Source organism: Macrotis lagotis, chromosome 8 (genome assembly GCF_037893015.1).
Source record: "Macrotis lagotis isolate mMagLag1 chromosome 8, bilby.v1.9.chrom.fasta, whole genome shotgun sequence".
Taxonomy (NCBI): domain Eukaryota; kingdom Metazoa; phylum Chordata; class Mammalia; order Peramelemorphia; family Peramelidae; genus Macrotis; species Macrotis lagotis.
In genome coordinates this window covers 106,027,309-106,043,970 of record NC_133665.1, presented here as the reverse complement: position 1 = coordinate 106,043,970, position 16,662 = coordinate 106,027,309, and the positions used below count along the sequence as shown (strand labels likewise).

Genomic DNA, 16,662 nt, shown 5'->3' with positions numbered 1-16,662 from the left:
TGCATAGAAAAAAAAACCAATGAAGACATGAGTGTTCTTTCCCCCACTGCAAACATACACATTTCTTAAGTGCTCTGTGCAGAGACTATCCTGGTTACTGGGGGATCTAAAATTTAACTAAATCATAGGAGATCTGCTTTCCAGGAGTACATTAGATTAGAAATGGGAGAAGATAGCAACATGGTTATAATATACAATAATACAGGATAAGTGCATTAGAGAGTTACAAATAAAGTCATGAGCAAGAGAAATACACAGCACCAAGTTGCAGCAGTCTCAGCATCTGCAATCACCAGCTCTGCAGTTCAAGGATGTAGAAGCTTAAACAGTGGGAATTCAGATGCTCCAAGAAAGCAGGCCTATGACCACCTGGGCAGAACCCACCTTCCCTATTGCTACCCCAGTCGCACACTTTCTCAAAGAAATAATTGCTGACTCTTCTCAACCCCCAAATATACAATCAGCTGCCAATTCAACATTCTCTCTCCCCTCCATTCCCTTTTCTCCTCAAACATGACCACTACCATCCTCCATCAGGCCCAGACTGCCTGACACCATATTTAAAAAACAATACAAATAAGGTGTCAGGTAGTCTGTTCATCCTCACACAGCTCCTAAAGCACCTTCTCAAGAGGTTCTGGGGATTTCTTATTGCCTCCAGAATAAACACAAACTCTTCCATTTGACATGTAAAACCCTTCAAAATCTAGTCCGTCTTTTCAAAATTATTTCACACTACTCCCCTGAGGAAGTTTAGGTGTAGAAGGTTAAAGTGCTGGGCTTGGAGTCAGGAAGATCTGAGTTCAAATTTGACCTCAGATATTTACTGGCTGTATGACAAATCACTTTGCCTTTGTTTCCTCAACTGTAAACTGAGAATATTAATAGCACCTACTCTGTAAGGATGGCATGAGATTATATTATAAAGTGCTTAGCACAGTGTCTGGAACACAGCAGATTGTAGATCAACATTAAGTTCCTTTCTCTCTAAATAGAGAATTGAATCAAATTTATAAGGTTACAAGTCATTCCTCAATTAGTAAATGGTCAAAGGATATGAACAGGCAGTTTTCAAATGAAAAAAACTAAAGAAACTAAAGATGATATATAATCATATAAAAAATGCTCCAAATTATTATTGATTAGAGAAATGCAAATTAAAATGACTATAAGGTGCCACCTCATTCCTATTAGAATGGCTAAGATGACAAAAAGGGAAAATGATTAATATTGGAGAGTTTGTGGGAAGATGGGATTTAATGCATTTAATGCATATTTAATGCACAGTTGTGAGCTAATCTAACCATTCTGGAGAGCAATCTGGAGCTATGCCCAAAGATCATACCCCTGGGTCCAGCAATACCAATATTAGACCTATATCCAAAAGAAATCATAAAAAAATAGGAAAAGTCCCACATATTCAAAAATATTTACAGAAGCTCTTTTTGTAGTGGCAAAGAATTGGAAATTGAGAGGCTGTCCATCAAGTGGAGAATGGCTGGTTATAGTATATGAATATTGTGGAGAACTATTGTTCTATAAGTAACCATGAATGGCAGGACTTTAGAGAAGCATGGAAAGAAATACATGAATTGATGCTGAGTGAAGGGAGCAGAACTAAGAGAACATAGTACACATTAACAACAACATTGTGAGTTGATCAACTATGATGGATGTAGCTTCTCTGAGGAGTTCAGAGATCTAGGACAACCCTGAGAGACCTGCTATGGGCCACACCATCCATATCTGGGGGGGGGGGGGGAACAAAACCACAGAATCTGAAGGGACACTATGTTCACTTTTTAAAAATTTCTCTTATTTTTTCATTCCTATCCTATGGTTTTCTTTCTTTTCCTTTTGTCCTAATTCCTCATACAAAAATTGACTAGTATTTAAACATGTTAAACACAATTGATCATGTACAACTTTTATTCAACTTGGTTGCTGAGGGAAGTGGGAGATGAGAAGGGAGGGTTGTAGAAAAATGTGTAACATAAATATGCAAGTGGATAAATGTTGAAAAACTTTTATAACATGTAATTGGAAAAATGAAATAAATTATTAAACATGAAAAAAGTTTTCCCCTCCCATTTGCCCACTGTACCCTTCCCCCACTCTCTGGGGGAAGCCCACAAACAATGGTCCATCACTTACAAAGTTCTCTACCCTTGTCTCTCCCTTTTAGAAAATGTGCCTCCCTTCAAGTGCAACCCCCTCACTAAGTCCTTACCAGCACCCCCACCCCACTCCCAAATTACTTTGTATTTCCTTTGAATATCTTTTATATTTACTTAATGAATTATATCCCCTAAGTAGAATGTAAGACCAGTTATGCAACCATGCCAGACCCCTGTATCCTCATCTGTAGAAGAGGGATTGGACTGGATTAATTCTAAGCTGTCTTCCAGATCTAGATTTCTAAGAGAAGGCATATTATGAAGCATTGGAAAGTACTGAAAGTAGAGTTACAGACCTGACTTTGAATCCTGCTTCTGCTATTTCCTTCCTGGGGGGGGGGGGGGCGGGCCTTGGGAAAGTCACTTAACCTCTTAATCCTTCTCATTCATAAAGTGGAGAACAACTATGGTTGTGGGGAAATTCTTAAACAAGAGTAAGAACTGATCACAGAATATAAAACAGACAATTTCTTTTTTTTAAATGGACAATTTCAATGACATCAAATTGAATAGGTTTTGCACAAGCAAAATTAATAGTTAGAATTACCCCCAAAAAGCCAAAGACAAAGGGGAGAAAAAGCCCATGTGTCCAAAATCTCTTAGTTATAATGCGGAAAAAAAAAAGAGTACTAAAGAAAGAAGAGAACTTCTGTACAGGATTGGGGGCAAAATGATAATTAATGGACAACATAAAGAAGGTAGAACTATCAAACTTTTATTCTCCAGCTCTTCACTCTAATATAGAGAATAAATCTTTGCATTGGAAATGTCAACAAACAGAGGTGAAGTGATTTTATTAGAAAAGGAAAGGAAATAATCTTTCACAAACTACAGCTGAGGGGAAATTCTTAATTAAACAAGGGCAAGAATTGATCACAGAAGATAAAATGAACAATTTCAATGGCATTAAATTATATAGGTTTTACACAAGCAAAATTAATACTGTAAAAATTAACCAGAGACCAAAGACAAAGGGAAAAGGCCCATATGTCCATAAGTGTTTATAGCAGCATACTTTGGAACAGCAAAGAACTGGAAGCATAGCAGGTATCCAATACTCAGGGATGGGCTGGACAAATTGTGATATATTGACCCAAAAAATTATCATAATTATTAGAAAAGTATTATAAAAAATGAGGAAATTGACAGATTCAGAGAAGTTTGGTAAGATATGAATGAACTGGTCAAAATGAGCTGAGGAGAGTCAATTTTGAATTAATATACATCCTAAATTGTGAAAAAAGACATTTCAAAAGGTTCAGAAAAAGGATGGATAAAATCCTATGAATTAAGATCTCAGAGAGAAAGCCTGCCCAGGTAGGAAGGGAAGTTCTCAAAACTGAAAATTTGAAGAAACAAAGAAAACAATTCCTAACAGAGGGACCACTGTAGATGCATAAGGAATTTGCAATCACCTTGTGTTTGTTAAAGACATGAGCAGGTTTGAATGAGTAGGTAACAGAAAATGAATACAAAGACATGGAAAGGTCCTGTCAAAATAGTCAGGAGCACCTCATCATGAGTTGAGTCTAAGCAGGAAAGCTTACAGACACAAAAAGGGCTATTTCTTAGTTACAATGAGGAAAAAAAGAGAGTACTAAAGAAAGAAGAGAACTCCTTTTCAGGATTGGGGGCAAGATGATAATGGATGGATAACATAAAGAAGGCAGAACAAGGAACTTTTATTCTCTAACTCTTCACTCTACCATAGAGAATGATTTTTGGCATTAGAAATGTCAAAACAAAAATGGCTGAGGTAAAGCTCAAGATAAGCAGGGAGAAAGGAAAAGAGAATCTATAGTTATCTAGATTAGTTCAAGTCACTAAGAACAATAATACCTCAAAGTATTTTGGAGAAAAACAGTAAGATATGAATGTTAAATCAGTTTCAGTAATCCCTGAAAGATCAAGGAGAATGGGAGAGGTGCTATCAAACTTTAAAAGGGCAAACGTTGTCATAATTTTTTTTTAAAGGGAAAGGAGCTAAAGACTATAAATTAAAGATCAATGAGCTTTTATTTGATTCCGGGCAAAATTCTAAAATAATTATTAAAAATCATTTGGTACTGATCAAAAAATAGGAAAGTTGATCAATGGTTCGGGTTAGATAAATAAGACCCAGAAAGCAACAGAACATAATAGTCCAGTGTCTAATAAAGCCAAGGAAATGAATTATTCAGAATAAGGACTCCCTGATACAATAATAATTGCAAGAAAAACTAGCAGAAATTAAGTTATATGTAAATATCACATATCACATATCACAATAAGCTCCAAATGGATGCATGAACTAAATATAAATGGTCATTTTTTTTATTAGAAAAGAAAGGAGGGGCAGCTAGGTAGTGCAGTGGATACATCACCGGCCCTGGAGTCAGGAGTACCTGGGTTGAAATCCGGTCTCAGACACTTAATAATTACCTAGCTGTGTGGCCTTGAGCAAGCCACTTAACCCCGGAAGAAAAGGAAGGAATACCTTTTACAACTATAGCTGAGGGGAAATTCTTAATTAGACAAGAGTAAGAATTGATAACAGAAGATAAAAGTGAACAATTTCAATGAAATTAAATTGAATAGATTTTGCACAAGCAGAATTAATATTGTTAGAATTAACCAAAGAGACCAAAGACAAATAGAAAAGGCCCATATGTCCATAAGTGTTTATAGCAGCACATTTTTGGAACAGCAAAGAACTGGAAACATAGTAGGTATCTAATACTCAAGGATGGGCTGGACAAATTGTGGTATATTGACCCAAAAGTATTATTAGACTATAAGAAATGAGGAAATGGACAGATTCAGAGAAATTTGGTAAGATTTGAATGAACTGAGCAGAATGAGGTGAGGAGAGGAAGAGAATAATTTTTTCCCTGTTTATTTATTTATTCTTATTTTGTACAAATGTTTTTATACATTACTAAAATATTCTTGTTTAAGAGTAAACATATAAACATAATACCCCCTCCCCCCCTAAAAATATAGACCCACATGAGCAATAAAGGGGAGAGAAAAAAATTAAAATTAAAATAAAAAATAACAATTGTAGGTATGGCCAGGTGGCACAGTGGACAGAGCACCAGCCCTAAAGCCAGGAGCACCTGAGTACAAATCTGACCTCAGACACCCAACAATCACCCAGCTGTGCAGCCCCAGGCAAGCCACCCAGCCCCATTTGCCCTGCAACCCCCCCCCCAAAATAATAATAATAAAAAATGTGCTCGGTCTGTGTTCCAACACCACCAGTTCTGTCGCAGGTGGATCACATTCTTTATGATAAGTCCATCACAAAAGTTACTTCCATATTTTTCCACTATTGTCATTGCTGATCACAACTCCCTCCATTTGTAACTTCTCCACTACCATGTACTATATTTTCTCTCTCCTTTCACTCTGTCTCTGCTGTAGGGTTGCTGAGTGGCACAGCAGACACATCCCCAGCCCTGGGGCCAAGAGGCCCTGAGCCTACATACTACCCCTTAGGCCCAGCACCCACCTGGCCCTATGGACCCGAACAGGCCATCCAATCCCAGCCCCTTGCAAGAAGTAAAAAAAAGAAAGTGTTATATCTGACCACTCTCCCACCATGGTCCATCCTCTCCTCCATCACTCACATCCCCCTCGCCTTCCCCTGTCCCCCTTCTTTCCTTCTTACTCCAGATGTTTGTACCCCATTGAGTAAAAATGTTGTTTCCTCTCCTAGCCACCTCTGATGATAGCGAAGAGTCCCTCATTTTCCCTTGCCTTCCCCCCTTCCATATCACTGCAATAGCTCATTGTAATAAAAAAAATCTTATTATATGAAATATCTTAGCCTATTCCTCCTCTCCTTTTTCTTTCTCCCATTAAATTTCCCTTTTATCTATTGTCTAAATTTTTACACCACAATGTATCTTCAAATTCAGTTTTCTGCTGTGCTTCATCTATAAAAGCTCCTTCTACCTGCTCTATTAAATAAGAAGGCTCATGAGTATTATCAGTATCATTTTTTCTATACAGGAATACATGTAGTTCATTATAGTTAAGTCTTTACCCTTCTCCTCTGCTCTCTAGGCTTCACCTGAGTCCTATATTTGAAGATCAAACCTTCTGTTCAGCTCTGGCCATTCCAACAGGAACATTTGAAATTCCCCTGGTTCATTGAAAGTCCATCTTTTTCCCCTGGAAGAGGACATTCAGTTTTGCTGGGCAGTTGATTCTCAGTTGCATTCTAAGCTCTTTTGCCTTCCAGAATATTATATTCCAAGCCCTATGAGCTTTTAATGTAGTTGCTGCTAAATCCTGTATGATCCTGACTGCAGTTCCACGATATTTGAATTGTGTCCTTCTGGCTGCTTGTAATATTTTCTCTTTGACTTGGGAGTTCTGGAACTTGGTTATAATATTCCTGAGGGTTGTTTTTTGTGGGGTCTCTTTCTCAGGGAGATCAGTGGATTCTCTCAGTTTCTATTTTGCCCTCTGCTTCTAGGATATCAGGGCAATTTTCCTGTAGTAATTCTTTGAAAATGATGTCAAGGCTCTTTTCCTGATCATGACTTTCAGGTATTCCAATAATTTTTAAATTATCTTTCCTAAATCTGTTTTCCATATCAGTTGTTTTTTCAATGAGATGTTTCACATTTTCTTCTAATTTTTCATTCTTTTGGTTTTGAAGTGTTTAGTCCTGATTTCTCATAAAATCAGCAACCTCCCTCAGTTCTATTCTTTGTCTGAAGGATTTGTTTTCCTCAGAGAGCTTTCTTATCTCTTTTTCCATCTGGCCAATTCTGCTTTTTTTTTCCAATTCTACTTTTTAAAGCATTCTTCTCCTCAATAACTTTTTGAACTGTTTTATCCATTAGACCTATGCTGGTTTTTAACATGTTATTTTTTTTAAGGTTTTTTGCAAGGCAAATGGGGTTAAGTGGCTTGCCCAAGGCCACACAGCTAGGTAATTATCAAGTGTCTGAGACCGGATTTGAACCCAGGTACTCCTGACTCCAGGGCTGGTACTTTATCCACTGCGCCACCTAGCCTCCCCTTAACATGTTATTTTCTTCAGCATTTTTTTGGATCTCCTTGACTAAGCTGCTGACTTCATTTTCATGTTTCTCCTCCATCTCTCTCATTTTTTTCCCCCAATTTTTCTTCTATCTCCTTCACTTGATTTTCAAAGTCTTTTTTAAGCTCTGTCATAGCCTGAGCCCAGTTTTTGTTTTTCTTGGAGTGTTTAGATGCAGGAGTTTGTACTTCCTCATCTTCAGATTGAGCATATTGATCCTTCTTGGGATCACAGGCAAAGTATTTCTCAATGGTGTTTCTCTTTTTTTCTCTGCTTACTCATTTCCCCAGCCTGAGCCTGGTTTTGGGGTGCTTCATGAACTTCTGAGTATTAATGGGACATCCCCATAAGGATCCCCATGTGTGAGGCTCTGTCTTCCCTCCTGGTCTGTGAATGACCACAAGCTCACCCCTCTGCCACGGGGGCTGAGGTGGGGGGCCCTGCTGTTCTATGGGGGGCCTAGACTGTGATTATGATCTGAATGTGGTCAGAACCCCGGAGTCCCATTCCAGGGACAGAGGACTAGGCTCAGCACTCATGCCCTGGGGGCTCCTGCTTACCGGCTTCTGCTTCTGGTTCCTGGATCTGGGCTGCCATGACCAAGCTGCTCACTGTGTGCCCTGAGGGCTGGGCTTCACATGTTCACTCTGGCAGAGGTCCCCCGCTGATCCCCCAAGTTGTGCCTGGTGTTCCCCAGGGTGTAGATCAGGAAACTGCCCTCGCTGCTGTGAGCCGTGGTTCCCAGCGCTCTGGGGCTGCCTCCAGGAGGCTGAAGTTCCTTCGCTCTGGTGGGCTACCCCTCCAACCCTGGGGAACAGAGCCTTTCCACCCTTTTCCAGGTTACCTTGTGTTGGAGACTGCTTCACTGGATCCTCTGTGGATTCTGTCTCTTGAAAATGTAGTTAGAGTCCTTAATTTATAAGTTTTAAAAGAGAGCACCTAAGAGATGATCCTCTCTTGTCGCCATCTTGGCTCTGCCCCCCCCCCAAGAGAATAATTTAAACTACTACTCTATAAGAGAAATAACTCTGAAAGACTTTAGAACTTTGATGAATATAGTAACCTTTTATGATATGAAGAGACTAGTGATGATACATGCTTCCTGGGTGATGGACTAGAAATACAGAATCAGACATTTTCAGGCATGATCTGAATACACATATCATATATATATATATATATATATATATATATATATATATATATATATATATATTGCTTGTCTATACTTATATTTTATAAGACAAGGTTTCTATTTGTGTGGTGAGGGTGAGTAACTGGGGGAAGAAAATAGATTAAAACATTAAAAATTTCCAGTAGAAGACAAAAAGGTCATGCAAACAGGACAATGCTATTGCCCTGCTAAATTCAATATATATATTTTTAAAAACTGCATATAGGGGCAGCTAGGTTGTGCACTGGATAGAGCACCGGCCCTGGAGTGTCAGGAGTACCTGAGTTCAAATCTGGCCTCAGACACTTAATAATTACCTAGCTGTGTGGCCTTGGGCAAGCCACTTAACCCCATTTGCCTTGCAAAAACCTAAAAACAAAAACAAGAACAAAAACTGTATATAACAAAAATTTACAAGTTTATATACAATCTTCTTATGGTTTTGTGTATTAAAATGTTTATCAATGATCATTAAGTTCATAATAAAGAAGCAAATTTTTTAAAAACCTTAAAGGAAGCTAGAATCATAAAGTAATAGTATGGCTTCATTTAAGCAACTGAACAGCTACTCAACAGTTCAGGATATAAATTCATAGAGAAATGGCCTTGTTTGACAGGAACTGCTGAGAAAACTAGGAAGCACTTTGGCAAAAAATAACCTTGGAACAGTCTTGTATTATACACATAATAAATACCAAATAGATATAAGGCCCAAATATAAAAAGATTATATCTTTTTTTAGGTAGAAGAAGATGGTAGAAGATGACTTTTAAATCCATGTTTAGGAAGAAAATTATTCTTTTTAAAATTTTTGTTATTGTTTTTGTTTTTAATACCATAGTCATTTCCCAACATATTCCTACCATTAGAATCTCACTTATAACAAAGAAAAACCAACCAACATGGCAACCATGGGTGACAGTGTAAAGAATATTTCATTCCTATAATCCCCACCTCTCTACCAAAAGAAATGAGGTATGTTTTGACATCAATTCTGAAGGGCTGAAACTGGTCATTACAATTAATCAATCTGGCTGTCTTTCAGTATTGTTTTTCTGGGATGTTTTTTCTAAAAGAAGAACCAAAAGAAGAGTGGCAATTAATAAAAAATAAAAACAGAAATTCTGATTATATAAAATTTAAAAGCTTTTGTACAAACAAAATAAGTGTAACTAAAACAAAAGAAATTGCTTGGTAGAGAAAATTTTTTTGTATTAAATATCTCTAATAAAAGTCTAATATCCAATCTAGCTAAAAAATTAAATTATATATATAATACCAAGACCTTATCATTGGATAAGCACTAAAAGAATAGAAATGGTTTCCAAAAAAACCTTGCCAATTATTAAAAACCACATAAAGGATCCTAAAAAAAATCCTAAAAAAAAAGAAAAGAAAAAACTAGATAATTTTGATTACATTAAAAAGCTTTTTTTACAGACAAAACCACTGGAACCAAGATCAAAAGAAATGTAGTAAATTGGGAAACAATTTTTGCAACCAGTATTTCTTTTTTACAACTTTTTGGTTTTTTGAGATTTTTGCAAGGCAAATGGGGTTAAGTGGTTTGCCCAAGACCACACAGCTAGATAATTATTAAGTGTCTGAGACCGGATTTGAACCCAGGTACTCCTGACTTCAAGGCCGGTGCTTTATCCACTACACCACCTAGCCACCCCTGCAACTAGTATTTCTGACAAAGGACTCATTTCTAAAATATACAGAGAACTGAGTCAAATTTTCAAAAAAACAAGCCATTTCCCAATTGACAAATGGTCAAAGGATATGCAAAGGCAGTTTACAGATGAGGAAATCAAAGCAATCCATAATCATATAAAAAATTGCTCTGAATCATTACTTATTAGAGAAATGCAAATTAAAGCATCTCTGAGATAGCACCTCTCAGACTGGCCAATATGACCAGAAAGGACAATGATCAATGTTGGAAGGGAAGTGGGAAATCTGGGACACTAATACAATGTTGGTGGAGCTGTGAACTGATTTAACTTTTCTGGAGAGCAATTTGGGATTATGCCCAAAGGGCAACAAAAATGTGCATACCCTTTGATCCAACAATACCACTACTGGGTCTATACCCTGAAGAGATTATGAAAAAGGGTAAAAACATCACTTATACAAAAATATTTATAGCAGCCCTGTTTGTGGTGGCAAAAAACTGGAAATTAAGTGAATGTCCTTCAATTGGGGAATGGCTTAACAAACTGTGATATATGTATGTCATGGAACACTATTGTTCTATTAGAAACCAGGAAGGATGGGAATTCAGGGAAGCCTGGAAGGATTTGCATGAACTGATGCTGAGTGAGATTAGCAGAACAAGAAAAACATGGTACACCCTAACAGCAACATGGGAATGATGATCAACTTTAATGGACTTATTCATTCCATCAGTGCAACAACCAGGAACAATTTTGGGCTATCTGCAATGGAGAATACCATCTGCATTCAGAGAAAGAATCATGGACTTTGAACAAAGACCAAAGACTATTACCTTCAAATTAGAAAAAAAAAATCATTATCTTATGATATAATTTTACTATCTCATACTTTATTTTTTCTTCCTTAAGGATATGATTTCTCTGTCATCACATTCAATTGAGATCAATATATAACATGGAACCAATGTAAAGACTAACAGCATGCCTTCTGTGGGGGGTGGGGGGAAGGAAAGCAAGAATTGGGGGGGGGGAATTGTAAAACAAAATAAAATCTTTCAAAAAAAAAAATAAAAGGTCAAACCAAAGAATAATCATGACTGAGTCAATATCACTATGGAAAGAGGGTTAGAATTCTCCAGGAATCTATGCTTAGCCTCATGCTACTGAAATGTTTTTACTGATGACTTAGATCAGGGATAGAGAACCTCCATTCTGCAGACCACATTGGTCTGGTGTTGCCAAAGCAACTGCAAGCAGACTTGAAATTCAATAAATCTAGGAGCTTTTAAGGGGTGAATTAATTAAATGTTTGGCTAAATATAACCCATGAATGATGTTATAAATATCCAAATGGCTCTTAGCAGAAAAAAGTTCCCTATCCCTTACTTAGTTGAAAGTATGCTTTTAAAATGTGAAGATGACATAAAGCTAGAAGATAGAACAAGTTAGTTGAAAGAATTCCAAAAGATTCAACACATAAGAGGCACAAATTATGAAAGGAACAAATGTGAAAACAGACTTCACAAGTACAAGTACTTCACAAGTACAAGACAGGGGAGGAATGGCAGAATTGTAGTTTATGTGCAAAAAAAATCTAAGAGGGTCTAGGGAACTAGCTTGATTCATTGTGATATATAGCTTGCACTTCATTAAGAGACTTTATCTGAAGTACCATGTTCCATCTGAGATGCCAATTTGGAAATGGACACTGATAAACTGGAAAGCATTCAGGAAAGGACAATGATTATGGTAAAGGGAGGTGAATCCATGCCATAGAAGGATGGATTGAAAGAACTGGGTATGCTTAGCTTAGAACAGAGAAGACTCAAGGAACATGGTAGATATGTTCAAGTATCAAAAGTTCTTTCTTGTAAAAAAAGAATAATTGAACTTGCTTAGTTTAGCCCAAGATGGCAAAATCAGAAACAAATAGTAATAGTTATGAACAGGCAAATTGAGGTTTCATACTAGGGAAAACTTCCTATTAAGAGTTATGCCTAAATGGAACAGATTGGCTTGGGAGGTGAAGGTAGGCATGTACAAGCAAAGGCTGGATGACCACTTGTTGAGTCTATTGTGGGAAGGATTGTTTTTCAAATATAAGTTGGACCAAACAGTTCTTATTCCAACTCTAAAATTCTGTGATTTTAGGACCTTCTGAGGTAGCCAATCCACTCTGGAACAGCTAATTGTTAGATTAATTGTTAAATAGTTCTTCCTTATTTGAGTCTTTGCAACTTTGCCCATAAAGGACAAGATCAGTCTTTTAGACATTATCCTATATGATCAAACTAACAGCCCTTCAGATATTTGAAGACAGAAATCCCAATGCCTGGAATGAACTTCCCTTCCCTTCTTTGTTGAATTTCTATTCTGTTTTCAGCCTAAATCAAATGCTACTTTCCTTGTGGTAATGAACCTTCTCTCTGGCCCATGAAACACTTTGTTTTGTGCCTCTAGTGAACTTAAATTTAAATGGATGTGTGATCTTTTCACTGTAGTTATTTCCCTCCAAAGGGAGAACTCCCAATCCATCAAAACTTTCTCTTCCTTGTGAGATTCTAGTCTACATACTCACTATAGAAAAACTAACCAAGTGCTGGAAGCCTTTCTCAAGGTCTTTTAATATTCTGTGGATACCAGTGCAGCACTTAGGTCAACTTTCTATCATCCCCAGCATCTAATAAAATACATAGTCGGTTTTAATAAATGCTCCTAATGGTGTGAACTCTTGCTAAATATATATGCCCAGTTTCCTTTTTTTCAGGTTTTAAAACTTTTATTTGCATTATTTAAAAAACTGTACATTCCAATAACTAAATCCATTTGAAGATTTACTATAGTCCCACCCGGTTCTTCTTTTCACCAACATGCAAGCTTTAAAAAAAAACAAAACAATTTAAATGCCACCAGGACCCAAACTAGCCAGAACAGGCAAATGGAAAGAGGCAGCCAGCTTGGCCTTCAATTCAATGTCAGTAGTTCTTTATTCTTTTGATGTTGAAAGGGGCAGTCATTTAAACTTTATCCAACCTCATTGCATCTTACAAAGTTAAGCAGCTAAAAGAAGTAAAATTAAGAAGGCAATGCTTGTGGAATGTACAGTGCATACTGGCAGGGCAGATTTGATCAGTGTTCATTGTTTTCATTTGCATTTTATTGCAGTCACTGAACATACTGTTTTTTTTTTCTCTTTACCTTCTTTACTTTCAACTTCATTTTTAAGTGACATTTTCACTTCCTCTTATAGCACATCAGAAACAGAGGTGTTGAGTCCAAAGATAAGGGACTTTTCTGTCTAATGTGACAAAAATAAGTCAGTATAGAAATACTGGCAGTTTTGTGCATTTATTATTCTCTCAGTTTTGTCTATAAATGCTTTAAGGATGATCTGACTTTTCACAGGTTCATTTTTTTCATCCACTTCACATCCCTATTTTATCACAACATTCTGTAATTGTTTATATTCTCCTCTAGAACATTCTTCAAATGTTTATTTTCAAAACTAGGTGGGTTTCGTGTCCCTCCTCAGACAGAAATCAAGAATCTGATGGCTGAGGAGGTTTAATGACTCCTAACTGTAGTTACTGTTACTTACATTGGTTAAGCTTCTATAGGCAAAAGCAATCAATATCTTTTTCTTTATCTAGCTTTAATTTTTGAGTGTTTATAGCTTTTTGGAGAGAAGCAAGATGGAATGGTAGAAAGAAAGCTAGACTTGAAGTCAGGGGGAAAAAACCTTGCTTCTGACACTCTCCTACTGTGTGACCAAGAGCAAGCACTCTGATCCTCTTTTTTTCATCTGCAAAAAAGGGACCTGCAGGATCTTCCTCACGGGATGAAGTGCAAATAAAATAATGTATAAAATGTGTTGACCAAATGCTAAATCAATGGTTAATTTTTTTTAATAGGCAGGAATAGAATTAGTATAATTGTCAACAATTTCTTATGGTTTGGTGTGAATTCTAGTCTTTGCTCTAACTAAGCAACAAACTACCCATGCTAATTCAGAAATGCCTTTCACACTAATAACTAGTCATTTCCCATCTATTAAGATTAGTCATTTTTTGTAGCATGGTTTAGTGCTTGCCATGTTCAATGTTCTTCAACTCTTATCTGGAAGAGAGCGCTAAAAAGAATAACCACAACAATAGCTAACATTCATATGGCATTTTCAATGTGCTAGGTACTATAATAATTTTATAATTATTAACTTATTTGATCCTCACAATAGCTCTGGGAAGTAGGGACTGGATATCAATCTCCCCATTCTACAGATAAATGTGCCCAACATATAGGCAGAATGCTTCTGGAGTATTTTATAAACCTTTGCTTTTTTTGTTTCTTATTCATTTGAAACCATATATTCCAATGAATTTTTCTCTATTCTTATCTTTGTTCACCTTCATGAAGAATGAAGCCTCCATGTATCAATGACTTCTTTTTCGAAAATATTTTTGAGTTCTTCATAGTACTCTCTTTGTTAATGCTCATAAAGAGCAGCAGCAAAAGGAAGCAGGCAAGTGTCCCTGGAAATCAGATGCCTCTGGGCACAATGAGCTCAACTTGGTCAACTCCTTTGTCTCTTCCAGGAGAACCTGCAAGCCATCCTTCCATTTAGCTGCAACCTTCTTGTGTATTCTGGTTTCATTTATAGTAAGAAAGTTAATAATGACATGGTCCAGTTCCTCCAGGAACACACTGATTTACTGATCACTGAACAAGGCTCTCATACTTAATACCAAAATTAGTAGTTAAGGTTTGGTAGATTGTCTAAAAAATGATTTTGAGAACTTTATGTCTTTTTTTTTCTTTTTTGGTTATTCTGCTACCATCACTGCAGAAGCAAGAAAGGGTTTCATGAAAAAAATGGAACATTTTGTATTTTTTTTGTTTGTTTTGTGGACTGTCCTAGTCAACCTACTGATGAAAGCCCTCTCTGAATTAGCTAGGCTGGTTCTCCTACAGTAGACAGTCTGCTACTGTGACTATATTCACTTTTTCCAGCTTAGTAGAACCTGTCAGAGCTCTATCAGCAAAGCTTTTGAGAATTCTTTGGCGTTAACTCCAAAGGAAGATGAGACATTAGAATGGGACTTTTTCTTATTTATCATATATTACAGTTATTTATGAAGCAGCTAGGTGATGCAATAGATAGAATGCTGGGCCTGGAGTGAGAAAGATCTTCCTGTTCAAATCTGCCCTTAGATATTTACTATTTACTACCCTAGGCAAGTCACTTAACCCTGTTTGCTTCAGTATCCTCATTTATAAAATGAGCTAGAAAAGGAAATGGCAAACCACTCCACAATCTCTGCCAAGAAAACCCCAAATGGGGTCGCCAAGAGTTAGACACAATTGAAACAAATGAACAACAAAAGTTATTTATGTAATGTAGGGATCATATTCTGGAAACTCCATGAGGAGAAGGACTAGGTCTTATTTCCACAAAGCTTTCTATCTCTCATAATAATGTCCCATAGGACTTTATTATACACTTAATATAATGTGTGTAATATAAAGCATATAACGTCCCCCATTATACACTTAAGCAATGCTTATTATATTATAGTGTCTGGGATTATATTCTCACAGACTGCTGCAGCCCTGGCAAGAGAGAGAGCAGAGCAAAAAAGGGTAAAGACAGAGTTTGTTCTATGAGAGGAATGTTAAAGGGCCTATTGCTGCAACTTTACCTTGGTTTTTCTTAAATCAAAGGGCCCAAAGCAAGATTAGTTTCCTCATCTGTGGAATCTATATAGAGAGGCCTCTATTTTCACTAGGTCCAATAAGTTCTAGTGAGGTACTATAAAACCAGGGGGAAAGACTGAATATAAACACTCCAAGCTAACATACCTCCTGGTTGAATCGGCAATTGAGGGTGCACCAGCCAATCTGCATAAGCCCTTGGGAGGAGATGAGCACCTCATAGATCCATTTCCCTGGAAGGAAGCCACACACAAGATGTTTCATTCCTGAAGAGCTACTATACTTATGGTAAATATCACACTAAGAACCTCACCCCACCACCCTGAGAACGGCTTTAGTTTTTCTTGGCAGGTCTCACTTAGAGAGGCTGCAGGATACTTCCAGGTCCTGCCTCATCTAATATTCAATAATCCACACTAGCACATAGCACCTAAGCCTCAAAGGTCTCAGAAAAATCAGCATGCAAGACAAGACAGCCTTTACCTTTCTCCTTGAAAGAAGACCCCATGAAAATCCCTTACCCCCATCACTTTCCTTTCAACAAGCTGAAGGTACTTACCTTTATACACACAAGTGGTAGCCCTGATTGAGCCAAAGTTACTGTGTCCAATAACCTAAATCAAGGAAGGAAAGGGATTTGGATTCTCAAGATAAATCCCTAACTATACTCCTTTCTACAACAGACAATAATGGTTCCCCTTCAGAACTATTTAAATGAGAGAAGGAAAAAAATCTCTCTTCGACAAGGGAAGGGATGCCAAAGCATCATCTCAATGAGATCTGATCAAAACCCTCAAGTGATTCTTTCCCCTAACCACTAAGTTCAAGAATAACAGACAGACATAGCCAGGTCCCTCAATGTTAAGAAGGATTAGCTTTACAGTA

At 37.2% G+C, this 16,662-nt stretch overlaps 1 protein-coding gene across 2 annotated transcripts in view; it reads right to left on the bottom strand.

Annotated features, from left to right (window-relative positions):
- Window positions 1–16,662, bottom strand: part of RNF123 (ring finger protein 123) — a 122,443-nt gene that overhangs the window by 87,973 nt on the left and 17,808 nt on the right. For both annotated transcript variants that reach the window (XM_074197955.1, XM_074197956.1), the window contains exons 6-7: window positions 16,337–16,391; window positions 15,925–16,010 (exon numbers count right to left, since the gene is read on the bottom strand). In XM_074197955.1, the coding sequence (XP_074054056.1) occupies window positions 15,925–16,010; window positions 16,337–16,391 (141 nt within the window). The remainder of the gene's footprint in view (window positions 1–15,924; window positions 16,011–16,336; window positions 16,392–16,662) is intronic.